Genomic DNA, 22,974 nt, shown 5'->3' on the forward strand with positions numbered 1-22,974 from the left:
TAGAACACCAATAACTGGGTGCAGCTTTAAGGACTATTATGGCAAACCATTACTTGCAATTTAAAACAATTTGCCAAGCTAGAAGCAACAATTCAGAATTAGCAAAATCAGTTGTAAGATGTTACAATGATTATTGAATTATTGTAAAATGCAAAGACCTTGATGTTTAATTAAGCAGTAGTTTGTTGTCAGATGTACAAAGATAAAAAAAAAAAAAAGGGACATTGTCGGGTACTGTAACCTTAACAATAAAGTAATAAGAAAATCCTTGAGTATTTCAATGAAAACATGAATTATGCTTCTACCTGTGCAACCTTGAGTAGGAAAACTTCCCATAAATTTCAAGAACCCCTTTGCTACATTTTTTTTTTATTCAGTTTTGTCTGATCAATTTTAAAAAGTAATCCACGTCCCGTTTATTGTAATAATGTATTCAGAACATAGATGAATAGAATGATACATACTAGTAACAGCAGTCTCCACTATTGGTTCACTCTCTCCGTTCTCGCCCTGTGCATATACACTCACTATGTATTCCACTGTTGGCTGCAGACCCACTATGGTCATCTCGGTTTGATCTGTTAAAGACAAAAATGCATCACTGGGGAATACATTGGTTTAATTTTAAAAAGAAAGTTTCCTTTAATGCAGAATTTTCACACTTTAAGGGCTTTAAAGGGACAGTCTATACCAGAATTTTTATTGTTTTAAAAGATAGATAATCCCTTTATTACCCATTCCCCAGTTTTGCATAACCAACACAGTTATATTAATATACTTTTAACCTCTGATTATCTTGTATCTAAGCCTCTGCAAACTGCCCCTTTGTTTCAGATCTTTTGACAGACTTGCAGTTTAACCAATCAGTGCCTGCTCCCAGATAACTTCACGTGCATGAGCAGTGTTATCTATATGAAAAAAATGAACACCCTCTAGTGGTGAAAAAGTGTTAAAATGCATTATGAAAAGAGGTGGCCTTCAAGGTCTAAGAAATTAGCATATGAACCTCCTAGGTTAAGCTTTCAACTAAGAATACCAAGAGAACAAAGCAAATTTGGTGATAAAAGTAAATTGGAAAATTGTTTAAAATTACATGCCCTATATGAATCATGAAAGTTTATTTTGGACTAGACTGTCCCTTTAAACTCAATTAAATTTTGCAACCTTCTTATATTAATTATTTGGCCTTTTTACTGTTAAAGGGACACTGAACCCAAAATATTTCTTTCGTGATTCAGATAGAGCATGCAATTTTAAGCAACTTTATAATTTATTCCCATTATCAAATTTTCTTAATTCTCTTGGTATCTTTATTTGAAATGCAAGAATGTAAGTTTAGATGCCGGCCCATTTTTGGTGAACAACCTGGGTTGTTATTGCTGGATACATTCATCCGCCAATAAAAATGTGCTGTCCAGCTTAGATGCCTTCTTTTTCAAATAAAGATAGCAAGAGAACGAATAAAAATTAATAGGAGTAAATTAGTAAATTGCTTAAAATTGCATGCTCTATCTGAATCACACACAAAAAATGTTTGGGGTTCAGTGTCCCTTTAAATATAACCCTGACCATTGAGTTTTTCCTTCTACTTCCCCTGATAGGGAACTCAAGTCTGAAGAATTTACTCCAGCCTAACACTGCATAATTCTAAAAAAATGGTTGCTTGTTTAGTATAGAAACATAGTTGTTCCTAACTGGCCACAGCAGAAGACAAAAAAAAAAAAAAAATCACCCAATATGGTTTTTCAAGGGATATGTCTCTGGACTGCAATACAATGCAACTTTTGCACACAAAATGGCAAATTAAAAAAATGATTTTAAAAACCATGTATCTTGTGATACAGTACAAAAATGCTGATATATACTAACCCTAAGCAATGGTTAAAAATAAAATTAAAATTGTACAGGAAGACAAAGAACTACATAACAAATTACCTGGAGGAACCACCTGGGAAATAGACTCTCCCTGACCACCTTTTGGGGTACTGGTGACCCTGTAGCCAGTAACCAGACCTGGAGAAGGTGTCCAACGTACATGTATGCTGTTATCTTGGATATCAGTTACCTCCATCTTAGTTGGCTGATCAACATCTACAATAAGGAAAGATACACTGAGCAAATGCCATCACCAAGTAAAGATTAATATTAATGTAGAAAAGTAGTACAAATTAAAAGGGATACTAAACCCAATTTTTTTCTTTCATGATTCAGATAGAGCATGCAATATTAAGCAACTTTCTAATTTACTTCTATTATCATTTTTTTCTTCGTTCTCTTGCCATCTTTATTTGAAAAGCAAGAATGGAAACTTAGGAGCCGGCCCATTTGTGCTTGCCGATTGGTGGCTAAATGTTCCCACCAATCAGCAAGTGCTATCCAGGGTTCTGAACCAAAAATGGGCCGGCTCCTTAGCTTAGATGCCTGCTTTTTCAAATAAAGATAGCAAGAGAATGAAGACAATTTGATAATAGAAGTAAATTAGAAAGTTGCTTAAAATTACATGCTCTATCTGAATCATGAAAGAAAAAAAATGTGGGTTTAGTATCCCTTTAAAATGAAAGCAGAAAGAATGCCCATAATGAAACACTAAGGGACAAGACCCTTTTGTTGATATTGCTATGAACTGAATGGAGTCTTACTTCACTATAATTAGAGCCTAAATTAATTTAAAAAAAAACAACAAAAAAAACACAAACTTATACAAGGTGCCCCTAAATATTTTTACACCTAAATAAAAAATAAAAAAAAAACTCAGGGTCAAAAGAAACTATATACAAGGGAAAACATACATTTATTAAATAAAATAAATTTACAGTGAACCTAAACACACATTCATTTTAAGAATCCCTAATTAAACTAAATAGGGTAGCACCAATACGGATACTAGTATCGGTGCCGATACCAAGTATTTGCATGAGTTCTTGTACTCATGCAAATGCACCGATACTTAAACCAATGCCTGAACTTCCTACCAATACTCTATCTTGGAGATTTTTCAAACTGCATGTTCCCATTTCATTTTAAGCTGTAGTGGAGACTCAACTAAAAATGGTTCACTTCTGTTCTTCCAATACAAATTGCTGTTGTATTGCAAGAGAGATCGCTGTACCTTGTTCAGACAAATCCCTGAAGTACTGGGTAGTTAATAAACTGAGATTTCCAGCTCTGGCTAAAATGGCCCAAAATTATCTTTCTGCCCCATGCAGTAGTGCTGAAAGTGAGACTGTTCAGCTTAGCATTAAACAACATTTCTGATAGCAGAAACAGACGTATAGCTGAACATACAGAGATGCTTCTGTTCCTTAAAAAGAATTTGCTACTAACTTTTCAAAAATTATTATAATTATATACGGCTAGTTCTTCTCTTGCACAATTATGCTCAAAACATACTGTACTCTGAGGAACATCCTTAGCTTATATAACTGCAGGAAGAGTGTTCATAGAAAAAAAATTAAGTTAAATCCTATGAACACACATCTTACAATAATAGGACTAGATTTAGATAACATTTGATATGTAAGCTTTACCAATGCAATAGACTTTAATGGAGTTGCACATGCAATGAGCATTGGTAAAGCTTACCAGTCAAATGTAATCTAGCCTGTAGTGTTGTTCCCCATGTTTAAACAGTGCACTGGTATATTTTTTACTGCATTGCACTTTTGGTTGGTTGTGATATTACATTTGTTATTTATTGTTGTTATGATGAATATATTTCAATGTAATATTTTTATTTATAAATGTGTTCTGTGAAATTTCTTCGAGTCTTTACAACTTTGTGACAACAAGCAAATAAAAACGTTTTATTATTTCATAATATCTTTTGAGTTACAGTTCTTCATAATTATAAAGAAGCTATCTTAAATCATTAGTCTGTATTGTGCTTGAGACACTGTCACATGACATTAAGTATCGGTAATTGGTATCGGCAAGTATTTTGAAAAAAGTATTGGTACTTGGTCTTAAAAAAAATGGTATCGGTGCAACCCTAAAACTAAATGTTCATGTGATCCCTTATATTTTTGTCTTAAATACAAGTTTTTTAGGTTTAACATATTAGTGGAACCTACAATAAGAAGCACTGTATTTTTTAAGAGACTCTTGTAAACAGGAACATTAAGGGAGGAATACCAAAATCAAAAAGAAGTATTCCCAGAAATAAGGGAGCAGTAACTGCTGTCCTCTAAAGACACAATGCAATGTTCTACAATCCCAGAAGAGCAGTTGCTAAGATCTACAAAAGCAATGGCTTCCTTTTTATGTTACTGTGTGCTTTTCATTACAAAACATATGTATATTACATGCATTGCTAAAATATTGCTTAAACTGAATTGTTATAGGCAGGTCTGTTTTAATTATTTTTACACAACACTTCAGTACTTCTTGTTGTCGCTTTGGTTTTACCTGTTCTGTGATTGATGGTGACTGGTTTGCTGGATGCAGGGCTATCTCCTCGCCCAGTAACTGCATAAACAGTGATTGTGTAGTCTACTCCTGGTTTCAGGTCTCTAATGGTGGCAGTGGAGAAATGACCAGGCACTGTGAATTCTTGGACTGGACCATGACCACCTGCATAAACAAATTCAGAGGGGAAAAAAATTAATAAGACATGTGTGGCAATTCATCTATACACTTGCACTGAATTAATAACATTTAAATGGACAATAAACACCTTTTGATTTTAATAAAAAAAAAGGTTTAGTTATGAATAGTAAAGCAACTTTGCAATATACTTGCCACATTTTCATGTAAATGTATCTCTCATACCTAGAAACCCACCCAGCAGACTTCAAGGCAAACCCTACCTGCAACATATTTTTCCCATAATTGGCTTTAGCATATAACTGCAAAACAATGCAGTTTATACCAACAATATGACGGTGCCTAGCCTTGCTGCAGATTAAAGGGACAGAAAGGTAAAAAAATAAAATGTGTATGAGTGCGTTTCAGTTTTAAATTAGCATTTCTGCAATATACTTTCATTAGCAAAAAATGCTTGTATTAAAAGTTATGACTGTTTTTCAATGGGATATGCACATATGCTGTATAAGCCCATGCACCAATATTCAAACACCACAACCGCTCAGTCAGCAGTGGCTTGTGTGACACAAATTATGTCTTCAGAAGCAACACACACCACCACCAGCTCTGTGAGAAGGTGCATTGTTTGAATACTGGTCCCTCACAGGATATGTGCATATGCCACAGAAACATTAACTTTAACTAGAAATATTTCTGCTGATGAGTATATTGCACATTTTTTTATTGCACCCATGCACATTTCTATTCCTTTAAAAAAGGGACAGTAAACACCTTGAGATGTTAAAAAAAAATAAAAAAAAATAAAAAAAAAATATATATAATAATATCACATAAATGCACATCTAGTACAGCAGGAACTAAAAAAAATTCCAGTTCAAGGAGACAGTTACCAATGAATAAGCCCATGCAAGTACTCACCTGTTTGGGAATAAGTGATCCTGTAGTAGCGCACATTGACTGCAGGGGCTTCCCAGGCTATGGTGATGGTGTTTGGAGTGGAAGAGGTTACGTCCAGATCAGTTGGTACATCAGATACTGGAAGAAATGTATATGTTATGGATAGAAGGATCTAAAATTGCACACTAGGACTAGGACAAATATAAGTTAGTGTACCTGTTGCTTGCTGCCCAGAAAGAGGTAAACTCTCTTGTTGACCACTGACAGCAATAATGCTGATCAAGTATTCAGAGCCTGGAATCAGGTTGGTAAGGGTGATTGAGTTTCGTGAAGGGGGTACCCTCTCTTCCCTGGGGTGTCCCGAGCCACTCTCCAGCTGGTATCGTATTCTGTATCCACTGATTGTAGCACGAGGAGGGATCCAATGCACGGTGAAGGAGGTGGGGGTGATTTCAGAAAAGTCAATGCCAGTTGGGGAGTCCAAAGCTATTAATAAAAGTGATAGTTATAATATCCAATCTGGATATAGATCGATAGATATATAGCAAAACAAAATCTATTAAGAGATATTGGTTGGAATTGAATGTGGTTAAAAATGTAAATAAATCAAAAAGTAAAAAACAGAAAACAGGGTGAGAGGGTGCTTTCATGTTAAAGACACGAGTCAAAACTAAAGTCAAGATTCAGACAGAGCAGGCAAAACACCTTTCTGATTTACTTCCATTATCAAATTGTGCACACTGAGGCACCAGCTCCTAGACTTGTGTAGCCAAGAAATTTTCATACCAAATATTCAGAGACATTTGTTTTCCTGAATATTCATTGGCTGCACTATTTGGTATTTGTTTAGTTTAACTAAAATTTTGTATTTGTTTTGTTTCAAACATTTACATTAGTTTTCATTAAGGTAAGTATTTTTTTTCACCTCTAGCTTTAAACATTTACATTCATTTTAACGCTCTCTGGAGAGCGCGCTAACCCAATCCTCTTCTTACCAGAGCCCCAGCCGCTCTAATAGCAGGCTCAATGTTATCGGTTCCCAGGACCTGCACTAACTACCACGTTAAGGTAATTATTAACCCCTTAAAAAAAAAATAAAGTAAACAAATGAAAACTGCTTTTAATCACAAATGTGCATTCGTATGAAAAAATGCACATCTTTACATTATATATATATATATATATATATATATATATCTCTATCTCTATCTAAGAGCCATTAGACTGACTTCCAAGTCAGAGGAAGTAGAAAAGGCAGTGGATGGAATGGGTCTAAGATTCTCAGAGGGGATACCCTGCTAATATTTTACAAGACAGTAAATTACAGGCAACTACAATAAGAGAACAAAAAGGAGACAAAGAATGAGAACAGACTATTTCTAGTCACTGACTACACAGTAGACAGCTGGAAACTACGGAAGGTTATCTAAGGTAATTGGAAAGTCCTGCAAGTGGATGAGAGATTAATATCTTTCAAAGAACTCCCAATATTCTCTTATAGAACATTCCTTAAAGGATATGTTAGTACAGGCAGACCCCACTGATAAACACTTTCTGATAAGAAGACCAGGTGTATACAGATGTCATGGGTGTGTAACGTGACAGCCTAATCCTGGGTAATACATTCACACAGCTACGCTGGCAAGAGATGTCAGACAGTCATTAAACTGTGAATATGATCAAATGCCAATGTGAACATATGTATATCGGTAAAACTGAATGTATGCTAAAGGAAAGAATGGCAGTACACAGATCTAGCATCAGACAAGCTTTGGATAAAGGGTAGACAGATCAGCCGATAGCCAAACACTTTCTGGAAAAGGGTCATCCAGTGCCAAGTCTCAGATGTTGTCCAATAGATCAGATACTACCTCTAAAGAAGGGAATGATAGAAAGAAATTTTCTATTACAAAGAGGCAAGATGGATTTCTGAGTTTGACACAGTATATCCCAGGGGCCTAAATACATACCTATCTCTATCTTGTTTTTTTTATAGAGCTGATAGCCTAGAACTCTATATACTTCATTTAATTTAACTAAATCTGGTGGTATACTCAGGTAGGGGTCTAGAACTCATGTTGCCAAAAATGAAGGGGATTATAGTTACTAATTTATGAATCTATTTTTTTCATTAATGGTTAGTAGTTACTTGTAAATATGTTGATACCCTATAGAAGTAGACATCTTTTTCCTAGGGATGCATTTCTGCCTATTATGTGCTAATGTATTATAACTTTACTTTAAATGTAGAAAGTTGGAAAAATCCAGTGAGCAGCTAAGCCAGCAGCATTCAGATTCCATCTTAAGAGGGCCATAGAGCATCACCTAAATGAGTGGGGGAGTGGTCTAACAGGGTATAAGTATTGTGTCACACCTTGACAAAGCCCCAGGTTGGGGCCAAAATATTGGAACTAATAAAGGTTTTGAGGGAAGAAAAAAACCAAAATAAAAAAAAAAAACTATTAAAAGGAGAGAAGAGTATTTTTGGATTCTCTATCTCTCTCTCTAGGGGCAGGAAAGAACATTTTAATTTTATCTACTGCTTGTTTGAAATGCAAAGTAAATGTTACTGTATTGTCTTTATTGTGCATTTATGCAATTTTACTTTATTTAAATGGTCCTTTATGGATATTTATAGTCAAGATGTGCTACTGAAATGCTGCTTTAAAAGTAGTGAGATTGAGATTAAACTGCTGAGTACAACTTCAGTAACATGGTTACTACTCACCATGGTATTTTTTTTCCCTTCTATGTCCGCAGCTCTCTTTAAAAATGGTTTCTTATTTTAATCCCCTTACAAGTATCAGTAAAGCTCTGCATCTTTTCACTGGGCGAAGCCATCTTGGATCTTATATTTGTTAAAGGGACACTGAACCCAAATTTTCTCTTTCGTGATTCAGATAGAGCATGCAATTTTAAGCAACTTTCTAATTCACTCCTATTATCAATTTTTCTTCGTTCTCTTTCTCTCTTTATTTGAAAAATTAGGCATCTAAGCTTTTTTTTGGTTCAGAACTCTAGATAGCACTTTTTTATTGGTGGATGAATTTATCCACCAATCAGCAAGAACAACCCAGGTTGTTCACCAAAAATGGGCCGGCATCTAAACTTACATTCTTGCATTTCAAATAAAGATACCAAGAGAATGAAGAACATTTGATAATAGGAGTAAATTAGAAAGTTGCTTCAAATGTAATGCTCTATCTAAATCACAAAAGAAAAAATTTGGGTTCAGTGTCCCTATAAGTAACTTTTAACCCATGCAAAAATGTAACGCTTCCGCTCTCGATTATATAAGCTAATCTGAAGTGCAAGGTACAGCTGTCAAAAAGCCAATATTATCATAGATCTGTGGGAGTGCACAGTTTCTGCCATAGGATGATATGAATGCTACAAGATGGTGGTTAAAAAAAAAAAAGTGTAACAGCTTTAAAGAGATACAGGTACAGGAGGAAAAAACAAACAAAAAACAATAGCATAGTAGCATAGTAGTAACCCTGCTACTATAGTTGTACCCAACAGGTAATGGTACATACTATACCCTTAGTGAAGTTCAAAACAGAGATGTAAGTTATCAAAGCTAAAATAACAAAAAAAAAAAGTTTCAACCGAGAGAAATGCCGAACCATTTTGTAATGGTCAGAAAATGTAAAATTTTACAAGTGTCATATAGAAATCTGTTTCCAGTATTTGATATAGTAAATGACTGCATATCATGTATTCTTGAATTTCCTTTTAATCTTACCAGTTTCACATTTATGCAATATGTCTGAATGTTTGACCCATGTGCAAAGTTTATAAATTGTTTCTATAATACTCCGAGGAAAAGAACTGTAAAATAATGATTGTTAGGAACAAAGAGTCATAACTCTGAAATGCAAATTCAGCCTCTTGATATATTTTAAAGGAATCTGTTAACCTTGTCACATTTTTACATTAGCTCTTTACATTGATTTCCATTTTTGTACTGCTGAGCTTTTAGATCACAGTTGACTTCATCTGAGAATTTATACAGTCGATTTGTGCTGTATTATAAAACTATATATATCACTAAACACCACCCAGACAGCTTTCTATAGTGTGAAGGGAACTCATTAGGAAGCGGACGGCTCTGGTGGGAAGTGTTACAGAGCTGAGCTCTCAGCTGTTAAGTAGTGAACGACATTGGCTGACAGCATCACTCAGCAGGATCTGCTTAATATGTTATTACAATATCTCCTCTCCACTTAAAGGGACATTAAACACTTTGAGATGAGATAATATAAAATGATAAATCACATATATAAAAATAAGTCTGCAATACACTTTCATTTTGCCCCCTTTTCCAGTAATTCCATTCTGAAATTGTGAGCATTTCAGTTCCTGTTAGAAATGGAAGTGCAGAACACTGTTATATATTGGTCACTAGAGTGTGCAGCCAATGGCTGTGTGCAATATAACTGTACCTAATTGGCCACAGCAGAGAAGATAACCTAAGTTACAACATTGCAGCTCCCATTGTTCTATAGACATTAAAACACTTATTTTGTCACTATTTAAAAACCTAATGAAACTAAAAAAAAATATATCTACGTGTTATTCTCAGACTAATCTTTTCTTTTAATGCATCATTCTATCTAGCATTTATTTAGTGTTTAATGTTTAGCATGGATTCAAATTGGTTAATTATAATTTATTGCAAAGGTTTATTCAATTTTTTTTAATAAAACCTGCAAAACTATTTTGCAAATGCTCCAGACTTATATTGTTAAAGTGTGTTGCAAAAGGTACCTGAAGACTATCAGTAATCCTAGAAAAACAAAATGCACACATTTATACTGGCGCAGATTCAATGTAGAAAGGAAGCTAAAAACCAAGCAAGCCATAAATAGACGACACTTACTAGTTTTGGCAGATGCAACAAGTGGTGTGCTCTCTCTCTCCTCATACACAGAGTAAACACTGATAAGATATTCAGTGAATGGCAAAAGATCTGTGAAGAAACAAGTTGTGATTACAATGCAAGATAGAAAACTAATATTTCAGTTTATGAATGCTGAGTAAATACTAGGAGATGGTGTTTTTGTGGGAATCTTACTTGGCAACACAACCATGCTTTGGAAAGGTGAAATAGTCATCTCCGTAACATCTTCCACATTCTTTACTGGAGAATAGCGCACAAGGAAACTTGACAGCTCAATGGATGATGGAGGTGACCATGTTATGCGCATTGTGTCCGGGCCAATGTTGGTAAACCGTAGGTCAGTTGGGGGAGGAACAGCTAAAGATTAAAAATAAATAAATAAACCACAGCAAATATGTAACAGACCTGAAAGGGAGCAAAAGTTTCCATGCATAGGGTGCATGCATACTGCTAAAATTCTAATATTTGACCAGAGAAAAAAGGTATTCATTACTTAAAATTGTATACTTTTCTAATCTTCCTCTAAATAGTTTTATAAGTAGCACTGAATAGGCAAAACACAGACAATGGATTTTCAAGTTAGAACTAGGGATGGGCGAATGTTTCTAAAAATTTGAAATTTAAAAGGAATTTAGATACATTAGTTCGAATTTCAAATGTTTAGGTAAAATTCTATTTTCAAATTTTCGTTTTTGAATTTTTCAATAAAATTCTAAAATAGTCGTTTGAATAATAGAATGTTTAGCTATGTATTCATTCAAATTCAAAAAATAGTATTTCTAGTCTACAACTGTGTTTAATAAAATGTAATTTGAATGCTACATTCGAATGTCACATTCAAATTAAAAATAAACTAGAAATACTATTTTGAATGTGACATTTTAATTTTAATATTACATTTAAAAAAAAAAAAACCACACAGTATTAGACTAGAAATACTAATACTGTTTTTTAAATGTAATATTAAAATTAAAAATGTCAGATTCGAATTCAAAATAGTATTTCTAGTTTACAACTGTTTAATAAATGTAATATTTATATTTATAAATATTTCTAGTCTAATACTGTGTTTTATAAATGTAATAGTCTAATTCGAATGTGACATTTGAAAACTGTAAATAACATTCGATAATAGAATTTTTAAGAATATTCGTTCTTATCAACATTCTACAACAACATTTGTTCTAACATTCGAATTTGAATATAAACACATTCGCCCATAAACTAGAATAGTAACCACTCATGCAACATTTGGCTCTACATATTAAGAAATTATTATTTATTTACGACTGTAGGTTTGTTAATTACACAGTGATATAAAACACAATCTAATGTTTATAGCAGACTCTTCTATATTCTAGAACATACAAGGTCACATTTTCACAAGCATGATATCGTTCATATTTCCTACAGGTAGTTAGGCTCATGCATTTATTATAACACCAATCATGTGCACTGCAGAAGGAGGCGTGCTGCATGTAGATCCCCAGCTACCTTGGATGACTGCATTTATAGTAATTTTGTGTATAAACGCCCCTTAATCTACAACCTGCAGGTACTACATTTATAGAAAAGAGCTTCAAAGAATCTTCCATACAATATCTCCATTACTTTTTTTTTCTGATAGTTGTCTACTGTTCACTAAATGTAAAGCAGTTTTAATAATATATTACTTAATTTCCTTTGTTTAATAAATAAAAATGCGTATGTGGACACAAGAGCATCTAATTGTATCATGATGACTTTATATCATCAGCATCCCTACAGTAATGTCTCTTAAACATTCAGCTGCATGTTGTATAGAAAACTTCCATTTTATGTAAAACAAAGTGTTTAATACATTATAAAAGCAGCCACAAACATGAACCTCTCCCTCTAATCTACCCAGCTGGTGATCTCATGCATCACGACGCTCCCTCTGCAAAGGGGCATGTTGTGTACAATCACCCGTCTGCTGTATGAGTGTGGTAGGGACACTCTCTCCGCCGTTAATGAGTGTTATGACGCTGATCTCATAGTCAATGCCGGGTTCCAGTCCTGAGACCCTGTAATACCCATCCATGGGGCCCACAAATTCTTGATAGACTGGGACAGATTCTCCTGCTGCCACCACAGTGATTCGGTAGCCGATTATGGAGGAGGAATTAAGGGGCGTCCACCTCAGGTCAATGCTCGAATCGGTTATATCGACAAACTTTAAGTCAGTGAGCTGGGGAACTTCTGATTGGGGGGGGGCAGGGGAGAAGCAGAGGGTGTGGAAGCAAAGCAGGTGAGTCAATATTTGCACAATTACCGACAGCTACAAGAAAGCAACAAAGTAAAAGCAATTTATACTCAAAATGTGCCGAGCTGAACAACAAATAGATAATTTCACTTCATGGTTTGACTGGGGTGTAAGGATAAATCCAGCAACTGTTTTTTCAAATGTTTTGTACTAACTAATGAGCAGTTTTAAGCACAAGTTACCAGCACATGAATAAAAATGTTATGACCGTCAATAAATACCATTTATTCATTGTGCACACAAAATGATCAATTCTTGTGCATCGTAAGACGAATACAATGCATGAGTAAATGTTACATCAAAATTATCTACTGGGTTTCAATATGTAGTTAGTTTTCTGGTAAAATAAATATATATTTCCATAGAATATTGAATGTAACATTGTCCTGCATTTGCCTATAAAACTGCTCAGCCAATTTAATGAAGGATTGTCAGAATGCTAATAAAACAAATCCTTCCAAGCCTACAGAACACAAAATAAAACACAAATCTCAGACACAGATTGGCACAGTTTAGCTGTGGAAGAAGCAGATTGCAGATATTTCATTTTAAAAGCATTTTGGTAGTAATTAGTATGTAATGCTGACTGAATTATATAAAAGCAGGTTGACCACTTATTCAAAAAGCAGATTTCAATTTCAAAACCTTTTTTATTAAATATATAGATTTTGTGCATAACCACTGTGCCAAAAGCAAGTTGAGAAAGCATAAAGCAGTTTTGCAAGGAGAGATTCCTCAGGACACCTACAGTGATATCTGAACTGATTACCAAACAAACCTTCTTAAAAATGACCGAATATGTAGTACCTGGGGTGATGACTTTGGAGAGTGGAATGCTCTCTTCTTCCCCTTTAACGGTGTATACACTGACATTGTACTCCACACCAGGGTTTAGGTTCTCAAAGACACAGGAAGTAAGGGTTTCATCCACCTCTTCCTCCAGAGAGCTGCCTTGCTGTCCGTGTGTGGGTTCTGTAGTTATTCTGTACCCAGTGACACCTAGATAACAAGGAATAAAGGTGGGCAATGCCTAAGTTTTGGAATTGTATTGTTATAGGACTCCATGAGAAACATTAACCTAGCTGCCAGAGTAATGCTTTCCATCATTCTTGGATTGAGAAAATGAGAACACAAAAAACATATTGGAAAACACTTTTAAAACAAATTATACTGCAGCAGAGTCGGATATATATTTTTATTTTTCTAAATCTATTTTGTATTGAGATGTATTCTGGCAAAAATGGAGAAGCAGTCCATTCAAGACTGAGAATGAAGAAGAGAGGAACAATTGTTGCTCAAAACATGGCAAATAATTGCCCAGGTTAATTATCATTAAAGGGCCATAATACCCAAATGTTTAAACACTTGAAAGTGATGCAGCATATGAGTATTATGTCCCTTTAAGATTAATTAAAGAGAGAAACTGAAATACTAGGTAAAATACTGTAAGTCAAGTAATTTAAAACCGATTGTAAAAATATAACCGACACCAGGTTTTTATGATTTGAGTTTATAAAGGGATATTAAACAAAATGTGTTCTTTCATGACAAAGAATGTTATTTTAAACACATTTCCAGTTTACTGCTATATCTAATTTGTTTTGTTCTCTTGGTATCCTTTGTTGAAAAGGATACCTAGGTGAACCTGTTGACTGTCAGGCAGATAAAATGTTCAGTTATTGAAAGATTAGGATTACCACCTTTGGTTTAAAAGCAAAACAAAAAACAAAGCAACTAGAGCTGCAACAACTAATCGTCATAATCGATAATAATCTATAATGAAAATAGTTGTCAACGAATCTCATAATCTATTAATTGGTTTGCAATTAGTTTGTCTGTGCACAACACCAGCTGCTTCACTCCAATGAATTCCTGCATATGGTATTGTGTTTTATGGTTATGTCCTTAGCCTAAAGGACGTCTACAGACTTCTACTTTTCACTTTTTTAGGACAGTATACGTTTACAACTACCCCTGGCTTATGTGCAACCCAGATATAATAGTCATAATTTGTATTGTTTATATTAAATCTGGTGATTTGGAACTATGCTTTGCATGATATAGTGCTGAGCTTGTTATTTACACCTTGCCCCTAGATTGATGGGAGTTATTTAAATTGATTTGCACTATTATCTGTTTGCACAATTATTAGCGTATTGCTTGCTATTGCTGATTATATGTACTGTATAAATAAATGTGTAAGGCTTTGTCCTGTTATTGATATACAGACCTTAGCGCTTTTGATTTTGTTTTTTATTTTTTTAATACATTGTGATAAAATGTACCAGATTCAACCTTTAATAGTATATATTCGTTATTTTTAGAGCGGACTAAATATTTCCCCTAACCTTATAGCTGGTTATTTACCATTGCATATAGATATTCAAGATATTTTTATGTTAGAATGAAATCAAGGGTTACTTTATTGAGAGGCCCCTTGCCAAGGTAGAAAACACTTAGCATTGGTGAAGAGCTAACAAAGATAAATATCCCACTTTGGTGAAATTAGCAAACCCTACTTATACACCTCAAAAGCCTTTTCTCTGCTGCAGGAAATATAGCTGCAAACAGAGAACCAGCCTTAGCCAGAAGCATGTGGACATGTTGAAATTTTTACATTTCAATGCAAAGTTTCTGAAAGAGTGAATAACAGAATGTTATTAACAGTGATAGTCTAACTCTTTCTAGTTCTACCTCTTTTCAAACAGTTTGTGGTTTTGTTTAATTAAAAAACTGTGCTCTGCTGCTTAAAAATTGAAGAAACGGTTGTGTTAATGTAAAGTTTTAGTCTGAAGTTTATATTCGTAAACACTCATTATGTGGATTTTATTTAAAACATAGAAAACTATTTATTCTCTTTTTATCCGATTAGTCGATTAATCGAAAAAATTAATCGGCCGATTAATAGATTATGAAAATAATTGTTAGTTGCAGCCCTAAAAGCAACTGACAAATTTATCGGACTGATCTTTTAATTTTGGATAACACAAACAAAATTTCTTTTACATTTATACGTTTTTTTGGCACCATCAGTGACCAAAATGTATGAAAATGTAAAATAAATGGTGTATATTTGTAATAAAATTGTACTTTGTTCCTGCCTCTTAAAAAGGACATTAAACCCCTTGTAATTACAAGATATTTCTTTTGTATTGCTAGAAAACATATGGTTTCCGGCTATAGTTTTTAAATAGCCAAATTCCACCCTTCACTTGCTTTTTTTGGAAGAGCCAATCTGGGCTTTAGAGAAAAGACAAGGGGAAGGGTAGCCACAGTCATTATGTGAAGGATTTTGATATGCACAATCTCAATTCCATTTTAGTGGGAAGATATATGTAAAACATGTTGAATAATAAGATTAACACTCAATATATATTTTTTTAGATATAAATAGAATTGTTGAATTAGGTTATCATGAAGGATTAATGTATACACTTGCCAGTGGAGTAGAGCTTTAGCAATAGTTCAATCATTCGAATATACCTGGGGATATGCTCCTGTCCCAGAATACAGTGAGGGTAGCAGAATCTGGGCTTAGCTTGAGACGCAGGTTAGTAGGTGGAGAGAGGGCTGTAAAATAAAAACAATTAGTTACCAGAATTAATACCTCTGTATCTAAAGGATTACACTTTTTTTTCCCCGATTCTCATACACCCATCTTGAACTGCAGGCCACAAAGTCAAAACAATTCAAGATGTGTTTAAATACAATCCCCTGGCAACATCCTTACGTGTTATGACTGTCTTTGTGATTGGAGTTTCCTTCTCAACACCATCCTTCAGAACAGATATGCTGTAGGTGTATTCCACTCCAGGAGTCAGGCCAGAGATCACAATGCTGCCAGACTCTGAGATGACCTCCCTAGGAGCCTCTCCACCCAGGCTTGGTCTTACATCCAGCTGCAAACATGAAATAAGCAATATTGGGCTAGGAAAACATAATCACATTGCCAATGGTAATATTCACCACAAAAGAGGAGAAACGCTATATAATCTTACACCAGAAAGCATGGACTAAAGTGGTCAAATAGCACACACCGTAGTACTAATTTTAAAGGTCATAACAGAGGGGGATAAATACATAAACAAAACATCCTTTGCAGCATGAAAATGATTACCTTGCTGTCAAAGATAAATAAGAAAAAAAAAAGCACAGCTGTTGACATAATACAAGTCATTTCCTCATAACAATGGCTTTATATTGCAGAGTTGCCTCACCTTGAAGCCTATTCTAGGCGCTGGTGTCCATGTTATTACAATAGTTGTGTCCGTGACCTCTGTGCTATAAGAGGGGATTGATCCAACAGGTTCCACTGGAGAAAACACAAAATTAGAAGAATGTGTTGCACTTGAAATACAAATTGCTACAATTGTTGACGCTTGTGCAAAACTTCTGCATCATGCAATGCTCAGATGCACTGTTATACCATAATGCATGAAATGAAAGTTGATTTTGACTTTGAAGGAATAAATGTATGAAAAGATAAAGCTCTGTGTTACACTCAATAGTACAATAATATAATGCTAAAAGTAGGTGTTCGACCCCTGCAAAGTGTTTAAAAACACAATCATAGGGGCCGAATTATAGTGCGAGCGGATATGATCGGCTGTAGCGGATCATGTCCGCCACACATCGATAAATGCTGACAGTATATGCTGTCGGCATTTATCATTGCACAAGCATTTCTAATAAAATGCTTGTGCAATGCCACCCCCTGCACATTCACGGGTAATCGGCTGCTAGCAGGGGGTATTAACAGATCGTATCCGATCGGGCAGATTGCTGTCCGTCACCTCATAGGTGGCGGACGAGTTAAGGAGCAGCGGTCTTAAGATCGCTGCTTCTCAACTCCGGTTTACAGCGAGCCTGAAGGAAATAGGTGCATACAGGGCAAGATAAGTCGGCCCCAAAATCGCAATGCACTACTGCGACCTAGCTCTACACATCTGGTAAACCAATGGGCAAGAAGCATGTGTGTAGCCACCAATCGCCAGCTAGCTCCCAGTAATTGCACTGCTGCTCCTGAGCCTACTTCTTGGGTATCATTTACAATAAACAATACCAAAAGAATAAACTAAATTTGACAACTGATGTTAAATAACAAGGTATCTTAAAACTACATGGTCTATCTGAAGAGTGAACGTTTATTTTGGCATTAATGTTCCTTTAATGTAGGGGTTTATGTTAACATGAACATTACTTAATTGCCAATATATACTTTGAAATCCAATAAGCAAACAAATGAAATTAATATGCCAACATATTTAGCAAATAGATACATTAAAAGTATTCAATTTAAGATAATACGTTTAGGATCCATGTATTTAGACCAGATATAAACCCCAAAGAGCAAACTTGCCTACACGTACGAGACTTATTAATCCAGTATGTATTCAGAGATATTCTGTGATGTCAAAAGCAGTTTTGCCTAAATCTAGATTCAGCAGAGAGCTTGAAGTGTTGGTTAGACTGCCAAACAAATATTCCACTATGGGTTTTTTTTTTAATATCCAACAGTCCTTGCAACAAGCTTTTCTATTTGAAGTGGAGTAAGCAATATTTAAAATATGCACTTCAATCCCAAAACTACATATTAACAAACTGAAACTGAGATGTACAGTATGTACAAGGATAAAATGCAGAATAACTAGCAAGGCTGCGAAACATTCCTAGAATACCCACTCCACTACCAAGCTGGAGGAGAAGGGGGATAAGTGTTAAACCATTTACAGCAAATGTACAGGGCAGCAGCTCAGAAATAAGGGCTAGCTAAAACATTAACACCATACTTCAACCCTTTTTTTTCTCCTATACCTCAAAAATGAAGATTTTTTCCATTCTCAGAACCAGCAATGCTCTGACAGTTTCGAGCTCTACTATAGGTGTTTCTTCCCCCACTAAACCATAACTTTCTAGCATCACCAGTGAGAAAAAGGGCGATCGACAAAAGAGTTTAAAATTTAGGAGCCAGACAATGTTATTTGTATATAAACACAAACAGTTAAGCCAGGGGTAAAATTCAGTTTTCAGCTTAGTATGTGAGCATGAGTGTATTTATATGGAATGCAAGGCTACTTATATTTTGCAAGAGTGCCCCCCATTGCATATGTGCATATTTGCAAATACCCAAATAGACACACCATTTAAGTACCCACTTTTATCAGTCTACTGCACAACCCCCATTCCCTGTACACTTACAGGTTGAGAAGGTTCCTGAGGTGGTGGTACTCCGGTGATTGCCTTTTAGAGCCACAAGGGACACAACATACTCTGTGGCCGGCAGGAGGTTCTTCAGTTTATAGCTTGTTGCAGAGGAGGCCACATTGAACTGGTTTGGCTGTCCTCCTTTGGTCTCTCCTATAGTCAGCAAATAGCGCCCTATGTTGGCACGCGGTGGTGTCCATACAACAAGGACTGCAGATTCAGTTACATTAGTGAACTCTAGGTGATGTGGAGCATCCAGTTCTGAAGATTAATAAAGGGAAAGTTAGTAGAGAGCTGCTTTCTGTTATGTTATATTCAAGAAACCCTTTTAAGAGGCTTTTTACCCATTGTAAGATACCTTGCAACATTTCTAATACAAATTTTATACTAAGAATTTTGAAGTACAGAGATTAAACCATACGTAATATTTTATAGTTAAAAAGGACAAAGTATAAAAGTTGTTTAGATGTATTAAAGTTAGCAGAAAATGCAGGTTTGTTTACAAGCAACACTAGCTGAGACAGATCCCAGGGCATCATTATCAGTAAGCAACCTGTCCTATGGTCAAGTTGTGCACAAATATGTACTTTCAGATGGTCTCAAAATACATTTCAAACAGAAATAAACTTTAGTAAAATGTTATGAAAAATATAAATTTACATATATACTCTATGATTTAGATAGAGCATACAATAAAAAAAAAAAAAAAAAGTTAGTTCTGTTATCAAATTGACATTCTCTTGGTATCCTTTGTTGAAAAGCAGCAATGCACTACTGAGGGTTAGTTGAGTAAATCAGGTGAGGTGACCTTGACAAGACATATATACAGTCACCAATCAGAAGCTAGCTCCCAGTAGTACATTACTGCTCATCAGCTTACTTAGGTATGCTTTTCAACAAAGGATACCAAGAGGAAAAAGCTATTTTGATAATAGAAGTAAATTGAAAAGTTGATTAAAACTGAACACTATCTAAATCATGAAATTTTAAATTTTTACTTTATGGTCACTTTAAATGGGTCATGTCCTTTCTAATCTCTAAATGTAGCATTCAACAAAGCTCAACACATCTGCACCCCAACCTTCCTCCACTACAGGGGGGGGGGGGGGAAACAACCTATTACAATGCAAATACCAATGCCAAATCCATACTTACTGGTTGTGTACTCTCCAACTAGAGGTGGGCTTTCCTGTCCATGGCTTACTGCATACACTTCAAAAGAGTAGGTAGTTCCAGGGTTCAAGTTGATGACCTCAGCAAGTGTACTCCTGCTAACTGGAAGGTTCTGCACATCTCTTCCAGCAGGATTTACAGGGGTCACTGCAACACGGTAGCCTGTCACCTTACTTTGAGGAGGTGTCCATGTGATGACTATCTTTACATCAGTTGCATCCAAAAACTGCAGGTCTTTGGGAGATGGGACTTCCACTGTGTGACAAAAAGGAAGCAAACGTTTGCCATGAAAGTCAGCTCATATGGCTGGCTGTAGTTTGCTACACGTTTTAATGTTCTACAAAATTGGTTTCTCCAAATAAAAATAAAAAATACCCTATAAATTTGTATTCCTAACTAAGCTTTATCTCTTAGTAAAGACAGCAATCAACATGTTGTACCATATACATTACTGAACTAAACTGCTGAATAAAAAAAAAAAAAAAAATCATAATTACTTAGTTGGAAAATTAGTAGCTATAATATTCATACTACAGTCGGATATGAAATGCCAAATGAGAGGGAACTGCAAGATTAATTACCATCCAAAACTATGACAAGCAACCCAATTTCCACTCCTCTGATCTAATAAAAACATATTTCACAAGGATTTTCCCTTAACTCCTCCGCACAAAAAAGTGCTGGTATTTTTTCTTCTGCCATAAAACTCTCCAAGGACTTAAGAGGAGCACAGCCAAACGTAACAATTTAGTCAGGGGATGTGAGGAGTAGCGCTTGAAAACATATCCAAATTTGGAAACACACAATTGTTATAACTGTATTTGAGGAAAAATGTATTTTGAATCTTGCTGAAACAGTGATGTATTACATTCACAGCAGGATGGTAAGCCTGTAATGCTATTAGGGACAACAGCAGTGAACAGTGTAGAGCTCAGACCTTGCTCCCCTTCCTGAGAGATTCTGAGGAGCCCCATCCATTACCTTTCAGAGGTGTTCCAGTAGTCTCCTGCTGTATAATAATTGGAGTGCTCTCTTGGTTCTCTTCCACTGCATAGATAGTTATATTGTATTCAATGCCAGGAAGAAGCTCTGACAAGGTTACAGAGGTAGCAGTTTCGGGGAGAATGAGTTCTGTGCTGCTACCTTCCACTGTTGGAGTATACACAATCCGATAACCTAGCACAAAATAAGCAACCAGTCAATTATTGTGCATAACTTTAATTGTTACTTCTTTCAGATCCCTACACACACACGTGCACAGTACCCACCACACCCCTGCTTTAAACCTGTGCAAATCTGAAGAGTGCGGTCCATATAACTTATCCAGACTTGATCCGATTTCCCACTTAGTATACTAAACCATAACTCAGTTCTCACCTGTGATAGGAGCTTGAGGTTTAGTCCAGCTAACAACAATGGATGTGTCATCAACACTTTGTACAACATGTTCAGGGGGAGTATCAGGAGCTGGAAAAAATAAATAAAAAAATTATATATACACATTGGTTCCAGGTGGGGTTTTATATGACGTTTAATAACATATCAAATCCTCTCCTTAACCCGCAATTTATGAAAATGGGGCTTTAACTAAAACCCTGAATATATGACTGAATACAGATGCAAAGAAATGTTGTCATATCTGCAAATCTGGGTATTAGTACGGCAACAACATGGGAAGGAAGAAACATGAAAGGCTTGAGTAGATGTCAAGAATCAACTAAGTATAAGTTGAGCTGCACTCACCAGTAGTCTGAGTTGTAGACAGGATAAGGCTCTCATCACCCTCATGTGTAATACTGTACACATTTACATTGTATTTACGGCCTGGAAGCAGGTCTAGGATATTCACTGATGTGGCAGTGTTGGGGAGGTCTTAAAATGCAGAAAAGACACTGGTTAATGCTATGGAAATCAAATGATATTTTAATGCAGAAAAAAAACAAATAAAAAACAAACAAAAAAAAAAAAACCACACACGACATCCCCAATAAGGCACTTACACATTTTGAAATAAAGAAATACAACTAAACACAGCAATTTAGAATTTTACTTAGGTTTAACAAATGTATGTTTATGGTTGGCAGAAAATGAATACAAACAGTTGTTTAAAAGTAATTTCTAAAGGATGCTTTGCAAAAAAGGTCAAGATTAAAAAGTGCATCAGCATCTAGGTGTGTATTAAAATGTATCACCATCTAGGTGCTTACTGCAGACTTACCCACATAGCGTTTTTCATCTCCATCCTCACTGAGCTCATACTCTACACGGAAACCAGACACTGTATCAGATGCAGAAACCCAGGACACTACAAAGCTACTAGAAGTGATCTCCGTCACAGACTCGTATGTGGCCACAACAGCGGGTGGTGGGGTAGTTTCACCTGTCTCCGCTTGACCTGAAGAAGTAGAAGAAGAAAGGTGTGATCAGTATCAGGGCAGCACCTCCAAATAGAAAAATGCACACTCACTTTGAGGCACTAGCTCCTACTAGGCATGTGCAAAAGTTCAGTGTACACATATGAATCAGATTCACAGATGGCTTTCACATGATATAGGTGAGAAAATGTAAGGACATTTTGAAATGTTAGAAAAAAAAAAAAAAAAAATCTGCTTATTATACAATAGCACTACTTCAGAATTTCAAACACATAATAAAGTAAATTCTACTGTATTCAATGTGCCTTTGTACAGACAAAAAAAACGTACATCATTCTTTAGTTAAATTTTGTAGAAACTTTGCTCATTTTCATGGAGAGCAGACGAGGTAGGCACAGGAGTGCCGTACACTGCTGTGTTTATTCTCATGGAAAGGAGTTCCAACCAAGGCGACCAACCAAAAGAGAAAGAAATTTGATAATAGAACAATTTTAAAAGATTCGCAGTACCCAAATCTAGACTTTAATACTGACTTTTAAATTGTCTATTTTAATCTTTGTCAACTTCAATAATTTAAAAAAAAAAAAAAAAAAAAA

At 35.4% G+C, this 22,974-nt stretch overlaps 1 protein-coding gene across 5 annotated transcripts in view; it reads right to left on the reverse strand.

The window, feature by feature from the left end:
* FN1 (fibronectin 1) overlaps nucleotides 1–22,974 on the reverse strand; it is a 70,078-nt gene that overhangs the window by 13,089 nt on the left and 34,015 nt on the right. For 3 of the 5 annotated variants that reach the window (XM_053698810.1, XM_053698809.1, XM_053698808.1), the window contains exons 15-32: nucleotides 22,222–22,398; nucleotides 21,747–21,875; nucleotides 21,381–21,470; nucleotides 20,985–21,179; nucleotides 19,986–20,258; nucleotides 18,825–19,091; nucleotides 16,844–16,938; nucleotides 16,357–16,525; nucleotides 16,110–16,196; nucleotides 13,434–13,625; nucleotides 12,290–12,562; nucleotides 10,517–10,699; nucleotides 10,322–10,411; nucleotides 5,656–5,925; nucleotides 5,461–5,577; nucleotides 4,405–4,569; nucleotides 1,936–2,091; nucleotides 465–578 (exon numbers count right to left, since the gene is read on the reverse strand). In XM_053698810.1, the coding sequence (XP_053554785.1) occupies nucleotides 465–578; nucleotides 1,936–2,091; nucleotides 4,405–4,569; nucleotides 5,461–5,577; nucleotides 5,656–5,925; nucleotides 10,322–10,411; nucleotides 10,517–10,699; nucleotides 12,290–12,562; nucleotides 13,434–13,625; nucleotides 16,110–16,196; nucleotides 16,357–16,525; nucleotides 16,844–16,938; nucleotides 18,825–19,091; nucleotides 19,986–20,258; nucleotides 20,985–21,179; nucleotides 21,381–21,470; nucleotides 21,747–21,875; nucleotides 22,222–22,398 (3,042 nt within the window). The remainder of the gene's footprint in view (nucleotides 1–464; nucleotides 579–1,935; nucleotides 2,092–4,404; nucleotides 4,570–5,460; nucleotides 5,578–5,655; nucleotides 5,926–10,321; nucleotides 10,412–10,516; nucleotides 10,700–12,289; nucleotides 12,563–13,433; nucleotides 13,626–16,109; nucleotides 16,197–16,356; nucleotides 16,526–16,843; nucleotides 16,939–18,824; nucleotides 19,092–19,985; nucleotides 20,259–20,984; nucleotides 21,180–21,380; nucleotides 21,471–21,746; nucleotides 21,876–22,221; nucleotides 22,399–22,974) is intronic. The other 2 variants (XM_053698812.1, XM_053698811.1) reach the window with 1 other exon arrangement.

Source organism: Bombina bombina, chromosome 1 (assembly GCF_027579735.1).
Source record: "Bombina bombina isolate aBomBom1 chromosome 1, aBomBom1.pri, whole genome shotgun sequence".
Lineage (NCBI taxonomy): Eukaryota > Metazoa > Chordata > Amphibia > Anura > Bombinatoridae > Bombina > Bombina bombina.